We start from the raw sequence: 14,788 nt of genomic DNA, 5'->3' as shown, positions 1-14,788 counted from the left end.
TTTGAACGAACAGAGGGGTGAAGTGGAAGTGTTTTTTTTTTTTTTTTTTTTTTTTTTTGGCTGATGCTGCATAAGCTTGCTTTCTTGCATCAAATGCCTCTACTAATGCTAATGCTAATGTGGCATTATTGGAGATCAGTTTGTAGCTTTTATAGGCTTTTTTTTTTTTTTATTGCTCTGTAACTTTTCCATGCTGTCTTTTTCGGCCCAAGTAATCTGGCAACTTCCTTATTCATCCAACCTGGAATCCTCCTGATACCACCACCACCCAAATGGCCTTCACAGTAAAGGCCATTTGGGTGGTGGTATCCACTGAGATTAAGTAACAGTAGTCTTCTCCGTTGGTGAAGCATTACCTATTCGAGGTAGTGCAATATCAGGCAAATAGAAGGTATTCATAATATAAGATATGATAAAAATGCCATTTTACCAATTTGGTAATTTGCTTACGAAGAAACATGATGCAATTGCACTAACCTTTTCGTTAAGAAATCATAATGTAATGAAATTTATATAAAAAAACTTTTTTTTTTTTTTTTTTTTTTTTGTAGTGATAACCTATACATCTATTTATTGATCATTCTGGATCCAAATTCTAGAGAATGTCTCCAACTTTGGGCCCAGGTCAAGACAACTGATGTTAAGAATTATGATCTCCTCCTCTTCTGAGTTTCAACGATTATTTTAATGCTGCCATCTATTAAAAATTGTCTGTTATTAGTTGGAAACAGACAAGAGATGGCAGACTTACTAAAAGGTTCAAGACAATTTTTGTGTTAATGGAAATGTTCATTGAAATGATCCTCAAAACACAATAAAACTTTGATTTAACAGACTGTATTGAGGGAAAAAGAAGAAATCTTTATTGCAGTAATGAGGTCTGTATTCCCTGTCCGAAGTGAATTTATTAAAGTCAGCATTGAAGGCCTGGGCACATGAAAGTAGCTGAAAAGGCAGGAACTTATCGGACGGCTGAGATGTGGGCATAGAGTTGGAGTCGCTCTGAGGGAAGGCTGAGGGACTCTCCATGAACACAGGTCCCAGAATGATGGTGCCGAAATCTCGCTAATGACTGTTCATTAAACTTGAAAGAAATATTTATATATATTTCTTCAAATTTGCCAGAATGCTAAGAAGAAATGCCGTTCTGTAAGATAAAAACATTATATATTATAATACTGTATTAAATATTGTAGTACGTTATCAGTTGTGAGGAGTAGAAAAGCTTTAAATTTTGTCAGCGTTGTTCAATACAGTAAAGTTTATTTGATGTTTGGAGAGCTCTGATGTACGTTCACTGGATGTTCGCATGACACCCTACTGATGTATGGTCCTCTTAGCAAGCTTATGAAAGTTAATGGTGAGGAAAAGCCTTACTCTCTGGCATTCTGCTTTATCATGAAAATATTTTAAATAATGGTACATACTATCAGATTGTGGGAATTATGTTTAGGGCCTGTATGGTATCTATTATTTCTGACAGCCATTAAATCAAGTGTTTATGTATCAAGTGTATACTGTATATGTATGTACTCAATTGCTGAACTGGTTATCTATCTCTTTGTTTGATTGCTGTCTTAATAAAAAAATTAATTCCTATCAGTTGTAGAGCTAAAAAAACATTTCTGTGTTAAATTACTTTGAATGAAAAATAACGATAGCACATGGTAATATATTTTTTAGGTGTTAATAAATCTGATATCATAGAAAAAGATAAAGTTGTTAAGAAATCAAAGTATCATAATCATTCACTATCAGATGACTTGAACTCTTTGGAAGTGGTACCATTTGACTTTAAGAAGGTAGATGATGCTCAAGATAGAGAAAATGTTTCTCCAGTTTCCTGTCTAAATGAAGAAAATAAAGATTTAAGATCAGGCCCAATCAAAGAAATGATATTACATAAAGAACAGAATTTATCAGAGCAAGTAATAATGCAACCAGAACAAGCAAATGAATACAATGAAGGTAAGAATGATATATTATTATTATTATTTTTTAATATTCTTTTTTAATATTTTTGTTTTGTCCTGTGAGGCTTACTGCACTTGTCTTTTTATAAAGTATTAAAATTATTTCATTTCTTACAAAAATATTGAAAGTTCAGCTCAAAACCTCTAAATGATTCTTTTAAAATGGATGGACTGAATATAAAAAGTTTTTATTTATTTATTTTTTTTCTGTCACATGAAAGAAAAGCAGCAGTAATACAAACCTACCAACCTTTCTGATTTAGTGAGAAGTTTTTTTTTTTCATAATTTGGCATGTATGTTTTCTGATAAGTTTTCTTCCAAATTTTATATAGGTTTGTGTTGTTTTTTTAAATATGCAGTCAGTATTTTCAGTTGTGAATATACAGAATTTAATGATATGTGCTTAAAATTTGACCTCAGGTGACCCTAATTAACAGTTGATTGCACCATCATTGTTATTAGGACTTTCCCTGTTGTGTGCAATAGTTGTTAAAAGAGGGTTTGGTTATTTTAATTGCTTTGTCTCTTTTTAAGAGAGATTGTTCGGGAAGAAAATTAGATATTTAGTATTTCTTGGGCAATGTGTGATTGTGCTGAGGTAGTCGATTCACATACTTTGTTATGATGCACTATAGCCAGCTTCAACCAGGTTGTGGAGTGTAAGGGCTATACCAGATGAACGCTTGAAGCACGGTGTCGGTGGTTCATCCTAATGCCCAGTTTTACAGGAAGCAGAGGGTAAAAGCATGCAAACTAGACTGGCACTTTGAACGCCGCATAGGACAACGTAAGCTGGTATAAAATGCCTGCCAATGCCTTAGGATGCATTACAAGTATGTACTTGTAATGCATCCAAATGCCTTGGTATTTGCATAGCCTGCGGAGACATTCTCCCCGTGCATGGAGTGGTTTGGCCTTAATTGGTTTGTTTATTATACTTTGGGGAAAACGATGTTTGACACAGAGGAGCTTATTTGTGAGGTGGAAAGGAGACCTCCCTTGTATAATATGTCATTAAAAGACTACTTCAACAAAGAAATAAAGGAAAAGTGCTGTATCAAAATTGGAAAATAAATGTTACCAACTTGGATGAACTATCTAATGATGAGAAGTATCAGAAAGCTCAGTTCTGAACCTTATATTTATTGTAAATATTACTTCTATTTTAGTAACTATTTCATTAGTTAAAGAAATACAAGTTAAAAAAGAAATACAAGTAAAATACAAGTACATTAGTTAAAGAAATACAAGTAAAAAAAAACTTGCAGAGACAATTTATTGGTAGATTCTGGGTTATCTTTGTATGGAATCAAGAATGTACATAATTTAAGTTAATAAAGAACCTTATTATTATTAAATAAGATGAAAACAGTAATTGAAAAACTGCTGAAGAATATCCACTGCAACGTTACAACTAATGTCGGCGTTAACAAATGGGAATCACATGTGGTCTCTGTCTTCTTCCAAAACGAATTTTGAACCTTTGCCAGTATTATACAGGAAAAAAAATATATACAGTAAGCGCCGGTTATAGTGATCACTGGTTATTAGAATCAGCCGCTCAATAGAATCAAATTTCAAAGAACTGATCCAAATCAATAAAATGCACCATACTTTCATCTTTTACTAGAATCACATTTTCGGTTATAAGAATCAATTTTGAACACCTGTGATATTTTTCTAAAGCACATTTCTGGAGGTCACATTTATAGAGGTCACAATCATAAAACAGTAAAAACAATTCACAGTTTCCGGTTTATTGGGCTTTTCTGTTAGTGTAATAAAGAGTAGTAAACTCTATCTTATTCATTTGTGATATTACCGATAGCTGGAATTCTGTGTTTTCACATTGTTGTGGTGAAATGTGTTTCCCCTTCGCTGAAATCTGCTCTTCATTTCTATATCTAAGCTTCGTATCACTTGCAGGTGTTGTGTTAGTTCCAATTTGTGTGTGCCTTGTGCTTTGTTATTGATTGATGCTTGTATTTATTACTGTGTTTTAAATTTTACTACCAAAAAAAAAAATGTTAGTGAACAGAAAGAGTGAATTTGCGTGTAAAAGATAAGTTATGAATTATAGAAACATATGATAAGTTAAACTTAGGCAATATGTCTCAAAGGGAAACGGCACTAAAATTAGTTGTGCTTCAGTCATCTTTATCAAAATTGTTAAAATCACGTTGATATTAAACACTAATGTAATTAGTGAAACCAGAAAAAGGAAGCGTGAAGGGAAATGCCAAACAATAGATGAAGCTCTGTTCGTTTGGTTCAAACAGGCCAGCTCATTTAATGCGCCAATCAATCATAGCATTCTTCTTCAAAAAGCTGATTATTTTGCTGAAAAACTACACAAAGAGTTTAAGGCAAAGGACGAATGGCTGACAAGATGGAAGGAGAGGCATGATATTGTTTGCAAAAAATTTCACGGAAAAAAACAGAATTCTGATAATTCTGCAGCTTACACCTGGTGAAAACCTCTTGGCAAACTGTGTTAAGCACTTATAATCCTGAAGACATTTTTAATACAGATGAAACAGGGTTGTACTACAGGACTACTCCAGACTACTGCATGATTTTTAAAAATTCCTCTACATCTGCAGGAAAGAAGATCAAGGACAGGATTACAGTTCTTTTAACATGCAACATGATGGGAACAATCAAGATGAAGCCGTTAGTTATTGGCAAGAGTAAATTGCCTAGATGTTTTAAAGGAGTAAAAACAGCTGCCTGTCGAATATGCCAATAATACCAATGCTTGGATGGCAGCTTCTTTATTTGAAGATTATCTTCGTAAATGAGATTTGCAATTGGATAAGAAAAACAAAAAAATTGCATTGGTTTTGGTCAACTGCCCAGCTCATCCAAAGTTGACTTTCAAACACTTTGAATTAGGTTTTTCTACCTTCAAATACTACATCACTGATTCAACCTCTCGGCCAGGGAATAATAAAAACCTTTAAGATCTTTTTATAGATCAGATAAGAGGTGAAGAATCATTGTCTATAGATGAAAGTTTGGAAACATCATCCGATATTGCAAAGCAGGTAACTATTCTAAATGCACTTCATATGACAATGAATGCCTGAAATGAAGTTTCTGAAACCTGCATTTAGGAACTGTTTCAAAAAATGTGAATTAATTATTCATGATGGGCAACTAAGTCACAATACTGATCACATTGAAAAGCCTAAAGAGATGGGTGAACAGGGGTTTAATGATTGGGTGGACACAGATGGTGATCTACAAGTTATTACAGCTTTAACAGATGAAGAAATTGTCCAGTCTGTTACCGATAATTTTGCCGAGGTGGAGGAAAATGAAGATGAACCTGAACGAATTCCAGTTACAAAATGGCAAACTTGTGAAGCTATAGCCGTCCTGAGGAGTGTTGGAAGAAACTGGTGCAAGTGATCGTAAGGCGCCTCCGTAGCCAGGTGGGAAGGAGCAGCAGTGCGTAGCACACGCTTCTTGATTAGACCGGGGTTCGAGCCCGTCACCACCAAATATGGAGAATGCGGAAAGGTCATGGAATGACCACCGTATATCCCGGAGCAATATGGCCTTAGTTGCTAATGCTCCTAAAAACCAAATAACAAACAAGCAAGTGATCGTGAATATAGACTGTTATACAATATCAAAAAATCTATAAATAAACTTTGTAGTGATAACTTAAAGCAATCTAAAATAAATGACTATTTTAAATTATAATCAAATTATAAAGTGTTATGTTTAATTAATATGTATATTAATTAAGCTATGCATAAGTATAAATTTATTTTTATTTTGCTAACCTGTGAATAAATTTATTTTTATTTTGTTTGGAACATAAAAATTAGAATATTCTGATTTTAGTACAGTCAGTCCTTGTATAACACGTGTTTACACTACACGAATTTGATCATACACGATTTATAAATAGGGGAACGATATCGTATATAACACGAACCGAATTCGCTTATGCACGATTCGCCTTTGTGTTTACAAGAAATGGCAGTAGGACGCGGAATCACCCCAACTGAATGCAACACGATAGGAATGAAGCGAAGATTCTGAAAATGTATTTCTTTTTTATATCAGTGAAGGGGAAACACATTTCGCCATAATAACGTAAAATTCCAGCTATCGGTATTATCGCAAATGCAATTAGATCGAGTTTACTACCAGTTTATAACAGATTCCACTAGCAGGAACGCAACTGGAAATTGTTTTTATTGTTTTATGGTAGTAATCCCCAGAAATGTGCTTTAGTAAAATGTGCGCTAGTGAGGTGTTAATAGAGTTGTCTCTGCCTTTACAGTGTTGTTTATTCAGCTGCTACATGCGCACAGCTTTGTTTATGTGTATCAAGTGTGCCTCCTCATTTTGTAATTGTGCTTTATTCCCTAAAAATGAGTAAAATACTTAAAAGGTGTGAAAAGGAAGCATCCTGGTGAAGACACTACAGATTCAGAGAGAAAAAGAAAAGCAATATCGATAAACAGTGGACTAGGTCAAAATTTCTTACCCGGGAAAATTTGTAGTGGCCTCACACTAGCGTTTATGGCCAAAATCACACCAGCCCCGGGCCCACCGGGGTTTCCCTGATAAGGCTTATTGCCAGTCCACCTCTGTCGATAGAGAAAAAAATATGAAATTGTGAAACACTTTGAGCAAAATGAAAGACCATATGATATTGCATGTGCTACAGGCCTAAATGAGGCAACGCCGAGAATTACAAAGAATGCAGAGAAAATGAAAACTTTCATAGCAGGAACAAATCAGTGTAATTAAAATCCATTAGATTAAGACAAAGAATTGGAAAAGATTGGAAGAGAATCGGAAGAATTGGAATGGCTGTCATCTGTTTGGATAGAAAATCAAACAAAAAACAAGTTTGCTTACGATAGAAGTAAAAGCATTAGCAATATTTTATTACGTAATAGTCGTAATAAAATAAGTAAGTATTTTATTACGATTATTTATTGTGTTTGGTAATGTTTTGGTTACAGATGTGTGTTCAGTCTTGAGTGGTTGGTTGGCACCTAACCCTATTTTTACCATAGGGCCTGTTGTTTATATTGCACGATTTTGCATTGCACGAGAGTTTCTAGGAACACAACTATCATGCTATACAAGAAAGACTGTATTAGCATTAGTAGAGGTATATGATGCAAGAAAGCAAGCTTATGCAGCATCAGCCAAAAAAAAAAAACAAAAAAAAAAAACCTCCCATTTCACCCCTCAGTTTGTTCCAAATACCTGTTCAGCTCGGCCTTAAATTTATTTAGGCTATCAACTTCCACAACAAGGGATGGAAGTCTGTTTCACCAACCAACTACCCACTCACTAAAGGCAAATTTCCGCACATCAATCCTACATCTGTCTTTCCTCAATTTGAATTTATGTACTCTCAGTTTATTATTCTCAGCAAAAGGAAGGATCCCATCGGTATTGAGCATGCTCAAACCATTCAAAGCTTTATATACCTCTGTCAGATCACCTCGCCAGTGCCTAGTCTCCAGACAGTGTAATTTGCAAAACTTAAGCCTTTCTTCGTAAGAGCAACCCTTTGTTCCATTCACTAATCTTGTTGCCCTTCTCTGTACTCATTCCAGCAGCTCTACATCCTTCTTGAGGCCACACCTTGAGTACTGTATACAGTACTCAAGGTGTGGCCTGATCATTGCCTTATACAAGGGAATAATCACCTCCTTATCCCTGCTACAAAGATTCCTGTATATCATTGACAAGACATGATGAGCTACTGTTCAGCCCGTCTGCATTGCTCAAAGAACTTCATATCTGCCTGCACGATTACCCCCAGGTCCTTTTCATTCTGTACCACTGTCAGTGTAGTACCACAGAGTTGATACGTTGCTCTGAGGTTGCTGTTTCCCATATGTAGTACTTTACATTTGTCAACGTTAAACTTCATTTGCCACCTCTCAGCCCATCTGCTCAACCTTTCCAGATCCTGTTGCAGCAGCATAGCGTCAGTAGTGTCCTTAACAACCCTGTCAACTTTGTATCGTCTGAAAATTTGGACATTAAGCTTAATATACCATCATCAATATCATTTATAAATACAGAAAACAACAATAGGACCGAACATGAACCCTGAGGGACTCCACTAATAACATTAGTCCACGATGAGCAGTGTCCATTGATTACCACTCTGTCTTCTCCCACTCAACGATCCCCTTATCCATAGTAGCAATTTGCCTCCAATGTCACACTGCTCCAATTTGTTCAGCAGTCTTCCATGTGCAACAGCATCAAAAGCCTTTCTAAGATCCAAATGTATGATATCAAAATTATTCTCTGCATTCAATTGCTTTGCAACCACATTATAGTATCCAATCAAATTGGTCAGGCAAGATTCCCTTAACAAAACCATGCTGTGTCCGAGTTATACAGGGTGATTCACTACCAGTGTGATAAACTTGCATTAGGTGTAGGTGGCACAAAGACGAATCGGAATTACATAGCATTGCAGGGTCCGAAATGCCTTCGTCATGCGTTATTGGACATTGAACGGGAGGTCGCATGAACAGCGATCCCGCTGGAAGTCAGCATTTGCGAACCGTTTCTGTTGAAGAAACCAAGTAGCAAAAGTCCTCCGGAGTGGATAATCCACAGGCTCCAATGATTGGACGCGTTGCAGATGGTATGAACTCATTTGGTTTGTTGACAGTATTCTCCATACAGTGGATTGGGAAATACCCAATCGTTGGCCTATCGCTCGAGTACTCTTATTCGGATTGCTTTCTGCAAGACGTAGGACATTCTCCTCATTGTCTGGCGTCCTCGTCGTTCGCTCTCGATTCATGGTACCTCTCGTGAAACAACCAGTCTCATGTAACCTTCTGTGCACACGTGCGAAAATCGTTTGTGAGGAGCATGCCTGTGTGGGAAACGTTCTTGGTACAAGCGCAGAGCGGCGTGCCCGTTACAGTCCGCAGCTCCATACGCGAGGTGCATGTTGGCCAGTTCAACGTTTGAATACTCGTCCATCCTACTGCCTCGGTAACCGGTTTGCAAATGCTGACTTCCAGCGGGATCGCTGTTCACGCGACCTCCTGTTCAACATACTCTACTGCATGACGAAGGCATTTCAGACCCTGCAATACTATGTGATTCTGATTCGTCTTTGTGCCCCCTACACCTCCTGCAAGTTTGTCGCACTGGTAGTGAATCACCCTGTATAGCTGAAGTCTTGTCTAGATGATCCTGCAGTGTTTCTTTAACCAGTGCCTCCATTAATTTTTCTGGAACAGAAGTTAAACTAACAGGTCTATAATTACTTGTGTCGCCCTTTGATCCTCCTTTGTGAATTGGGGTCACATTTGCACATCTCCAGTCCATGGGTACTTCCCCTGAGTCCAAAGAAGCTCTCATAATTGTGGCCAAGGGTTTGCTTACTTCCTTTGCTGCTTCCTTGAATATAACTGGATAGACCCATCCACCCCGGGTGCCTTTTTTATGTTTTTACTTATATTATTTGTATTATTTTTACGTATCTTTTAATTGGTATTTTTACGTATCTTTTAATTACCTTTGGTAATAAAGTGTAAATTTGTGCTTTATATCTTTATTTTTATAGCCTCTGGATAATATTTGTCACTTTTCACTTATTAGAATTAAAATTCAATTTGCAAATGTAATCATTATAACTGGCGCTTACTGTATATAATAATAATAAAAAAAATAATGCATGCAACTGTTTCTTGGCATAAAAAACATGACCGAAAGAATTTCAGCGGATTGTTTTTGAAAAACGGAGAGATCACGTTTTATTTTCTCAATGTGTATTACATCTACTAACACAAAATCGAGGAAATTCATTTATTGGAAGCCACACTGGAAACAGAAAAAACTGGCGTAAAACTGATAACACTGCAATGCACATTTGATAAAAAAAAAAAAAAAGTTTGCTATAGTGTAATTGTTTTTAGGATTCGATATCGGTACAGCACCTTTTCTGGATGTATATTTGATCTTCTAACGAAATTTCAAGGAAATATTTCTATTGATAACTGTGTTACAAACTTAGAAAACTTGTGTGTTCTCACGAACATTTGTAAAATCAAATAACACTAATTCTTTATTGCACGAAACATACTCTGTGCCAGTGTGGGTAGTGGAGAATGTGTTCTGCTTCAAAAGGATGGAAAGTACTCGTCAATATTCCATCTGGAAATAATGTTGAGTGGTGGAAAGATAGGAACATGGGTGTTTTTTTTCTGAGAAGTCCTGTGGAGGAAAATCAATTTTACTGCACGGGACTTTAACAACAGGAGGTTACCCTTTATGTTACCTAAAGTAATTCTGTAAGACACCGAGTCTTACAAATACCTTAATCTCCGAATAAGAAAAATGGGTAGAAATAAAATAATTTTACAAACAAAGAAAACATTTCAGAAATATTTCAATTAGTAGGAGCTGGCCTGTCGGTACAGCACATGAAGCATAGATGCAAACATCAGTATTGATTTCTGCATCATAGTGTCAAATTTTGCATGTTTTTTTTTATTTCACTAATTAACATTAGAAATTCATCAAAACTCTGTATCAACATTCTGTAAAATAAAAATAAAAAATTCTCGGGAGACTTCCTATGTGTTTCAAACATAATATAAAATTTTTTTTTTAACCTATTTGAATTTGCTGGATGAATCCACCATCATCTCTTTCTTTCTCCTTGCAATCAACACTACATAAATACGCAATACATCCAACTTGAACAACATCCATCTTGAAATGGAATAGAACAAGCGAGTCACTGGTGATATCCAGTGAAATGTTAGAAGTACCTCGTCTAGTTTGAAACGATCTGACGTTAGGAGCGTTACATTTAGTTTGGTGTTTTGGAGGTGTTCACGATGCCAGCTTACAACTGCGCTTTAAGTGCTCATCTAGTATAGCCCTAAAGATTTGTAAGTAGCCACTAATAAGTGGAGTCCCATAGAGTTAGGTGCTGGGCCCATTGTTGCTTTCTGTCTTCATAAATGATATTGATGAGGGTATATGACAGTAATGAAGGCATACTACTATAATAAGATCTAGAAAAATTAGACAGATGGGCTGAGAAAGGGCAATTGAAGTTTAACATTGAAAAATGTTAAACTTCAATTGCCATTTCTCAGCATATGGGTACTGCATGTGGGTAGCAGTAATGTCCCTTGTTTGTAGTCTGAGCAAGTAGAAGAATGCCATCACATTGAGCAAAAGAAATCCATTCAAAGCGTTAAACACCTCAGTCAGATCACCTCACAGGTGCCTAGTCTCCAGATGCTGCAATTTGCAGAACTGAAGCCTTTCTTGATAAGAACACTTTTGTTCCTCTCACCAATCTGGTTGCCCTTCTCTGCACCCATTCCAGTAGAAATATGTCCTTCCTAAAATGAGGCTTCCAGACCTACACTGCTGTGCAAAACTTAAGGTCCAACACTATTTCTAAAGGTTAAAAACCACAAAATCAAATGAAACAGCCTGTGGCAATTTGCATAACTGTGGGCATTCAGTAGAAAGCTGTTGCACGTGCAAAAATTTGAATTGTGATGAGAGGGCTCGCATAAACAGATAAAAGCAGCAGCTCAGCAGTTATGTGCAAATTACCAAATAGTGAGCATGATTGTTACAGATGTTCGATTGGTTTCATACAGTGCTACTGACCACGAAATGGCCAGTAGATAACATCTGGATGACTTTACCCCAGGTCGAATAATTGGGGAGCTTGAGGAAGGTCAAAATGTGAGGAGTGTGGCTGCATAGTTTCGTATCATCCATAATATCGTCTCATGTGCGTGGCCGGCCTTCAGAATGACAGGTACAGCTGTTCAAAGGACCAGTGGTGGCCGTCCACGAAAAGCAATGCCTAATGACGACCACTATATACTCCTACAGGCCAAGAGGGACCCACACCAGACAGCGGGATCCATTGCAAACCATCTGCACAGGACACAGGATATCGCAGTTTACTGTGGCCAGGCAATTCCACAAAGGTGGACTGTTTGCCCGATGGCCAATATGCTGTGTCCCTTTAACACCTGCTCATCGGAGACACCATTTACAGGGTGCATTGAACACAAGGACTGGACAGGAGCGCAATGGGGTAAGTACTCTTTACTAATGAGAGTAAATTCAGTCTCAGCAGCGATTCTGGACGTCAGCTGATCTGGCAAGAGGTTGGCACATGGTATCACCCCGCAAACAGCATTGAAAGGGATTGATATGGTGGTCGAGGTGTTCTTGTCTGGAGGTGTGTACATCCATCCAAGATGGATGTACACAACTCCAGATACTGGAAGGCGGTACTGTAACCGGTGCACGCTACTGTACTGAGGTAATCCTTCCCTATGTGCATCTGTTGTTGATATGCAACCAAGTTACAAAGGAGGTTAGGCAGGCGAAGGCAGATTACGAGAAATCCTTGGCAAGGGATGCAAAGAAAAACAGCAAAGAGTTCTTTACTTATGTAAACTCTAGAAGGAAGGGGATGAATCAGATTGGTCCACTTGATATTGATGGGTCAAGTGTTGATGATCCTGCTCAGGTAGCTAACAAACTAAATGAATATTTTGCATCGACATTCACACATGAGGAGTTATTCAGCGAGGGGAATGCCAGAGGTGTATTCAACTCTAGCAGTAAGCTACAGAATCTTGAAATAACTGGGAGTAAAGTGGAGGAGAAACTGTTGAAGATAAACACAAGAAAGGCACCCGGGGTGGATGGGATCTATCCAGTTATATTAAAGGAGGCAGCAAAGGAAGTAAGCAAACCCTTAGCCATAATTATGAGAGCTTCCTTGGACTCAGGGGAGGTACCCATAGACTGGAAATGTGCAAATGTGACCCCAATTCACAAAGGAGGATCAAAGGCTGACACAAGTAATTATAGACCTGTGAGCTTAACTTCTGTTCCAGGAAAATTAATGGAGGCACTGGTTAAAGAAGCACTGCAGGATCATTTAGACAAGACTTCAGTTATAGCTCAGACACAGCATGGTTTTGTTAAGGGGAAGTCTTGCCTGACCAACTTGATTGGATACTATGATGCAGTCACAAAAGAACTGGATGCAGGGAATAACTTTGATATTATATACTTGGATCTTAGAAAGGCTTTTGATACTGTTGCACATGGAAGACTGCTACACAAATTGGAGCAGTGTGACATTGGAGGCAAATTGCTGCTATGGATAAAGGGGTGGTTGAGGGGGAGAAGACAGAGTGTGGTAATCAATGGACACTGCTCATCGTGGACTGATGTTATTAGTGGAGTCCCTCAGGGCTCAGTGTTGGGTCCATTATTGTTTTCTGTATTTATAAATGATATTGATGATGGTATATCGGGCTTAATGTCCAAGTTTGCAGACGATACAAGGACACTACTGACACTATGCTGCTGCAACAGGATCTGGAAAGGTTGAGCAGATGGGCTGAGAGGTGGCAAATGAAGTTTAACATTGACAAATGTAAAGTACTACACATGGGAAACAGCAACCCCAGGGCAACGTATCAACTCTGTGGTACTACACTGACAGTGGTAGAGAATGAAAGGGACTTGGGGGTGGTTGTGCAGGCAGATATGAAGTTCTCTGAGCAGTGCAGACGGGCTGCAAGAGTAGCTCATGGAGTATTGTCAATGATATACAGGAATTTTTCCAGCAGGGATAAGGAGGTGATTATTCCATTGTATAAGGCGATGGTCAGGCCACACCTAGAGTACTGTATACAGGTCTGGAGGCCTCATTTCAAGAAGGATGTAGAGCTGCTGGAACGAGTACAGAGAAGGGCAACAAGATTAGTGAATGGAACAATGGGGTGCTCTTACGAAGAAAGGCTTAAGTTTTGCAAATTACAGTGTCTGGAGACTAGGCACCAGCGAGGTGATCTGATAGAGGTGTATAAAGCCTTGAATGGTTTAAGCATGCTCAATGCTGATGGGATTCTTCCTCTCGCTCAGAAAAATCACCTGAGAGGGCATAAATTCAAATTGAGGAAAGACAGATGTAGGATAGACATGCGGAAATTTGCCTTTAGCCAGCGGGTGGTTGGTTGGTGGAACAGACTTCCATCCCTTGTGGTGGAGGTTGATAGCCTAAATAAGTTTAAGGCTCAGCTGGACAGGTATTTTGAACGAACAGAGGGGTGAAGTGGAAGTGGGTTTTTTTTTTTTTTTTTTTTTGGCTGATGCTGCATAAGCTTGCTTTCTTGCATCAAATGCCTCTACTAATGCTAATGCTAATGTTCTGAGGTGCCATTGGTCCCGAATTTGTGTTTATGGATGATAACGTCACACTCCATCGCACTGCAGCTATTGATATGCTTTTGAAAAGTGAGGACGTTGTTCGTATGGAATGGCCTGCCCGTTCTGCAAATCTAAATCCCATTACACACATATGGGATGCTCTGGGGAGACACCTAGCGGCACATCCACACCCACCAGAAAATGTTCACCAGCTGAACATTTTCTGGTTCACCAGCTGAAGACTGTGCTGACAGAAGAATGAATGATGTTATTGCAAGAACTTATCAACAACATTGTTCTAAGTATGGACAGGTGGTGCAAAGCCTGCATCGACATTAGGGTGGCCATATCTCCTACTGAGGGCCACCTCTTCCCTTTGTTCCATCTTTGGCAGTGATGCATCTGTATCATGGCAGCCACTGCTATGTTGCCATTTTTGAATACAGCCCCTCTGTACTTTTTACTTCCATGTTGTGTTGGTGTTGTTTCCTTCATCATTTCTGTACCTCACGAGGTTCCATTGATATGCTTTTCCCATATCCTGACCACTCCTATGAGAAGCTATAGGTGAAAACCTGAC

General features: G+C 38.1%; 1 protein-coding gene across 5 annotated transcripts in view; it reads left to right on the top strand.

Moving 5' to 3' along the window:
* Positions 1-14,788, top strand: part of LOC150084708 (golgin subfamily A member 5-like) — a 322,239-nt gene that overhangs the window by 54,033 nt on the left and 253,418 nt on the right. For all 5 annotated transcript variants that reach the window (XM_090375446.1, XM_090375444.1, XM_090375443.1 and 2 more), the window contains exon 3: positions 1,684-1,968. In XM_090375446.1, coding sequence (XP_090231572.1) covers positions 1,684-1,968 — 285 coding nt within the window. The remainder of the gene's footprint in view (positions 1-1,683; positions 1,969-14,788) is intronic.

Source organism: Mastigoproctus giganteus, chromosome 6, assembly GCF_048544385.1.
Source record: "Mastigoproctus giganteus isolate SK-2022 chromosome 6, ASM4854438v1, whole genome shotgun sequence".
Classification (NCBI taxonomy): domain Eukaryota; kingdom Metazoa; phylum Arthropoda; class Arachnida; order Uropygi; family Thelyphonidae; genus Mastigoproctus; species Mastigoproctus giganteus.
This window is presented reverse-complemented; position numbering and strand designations above follow the sequence as displayed.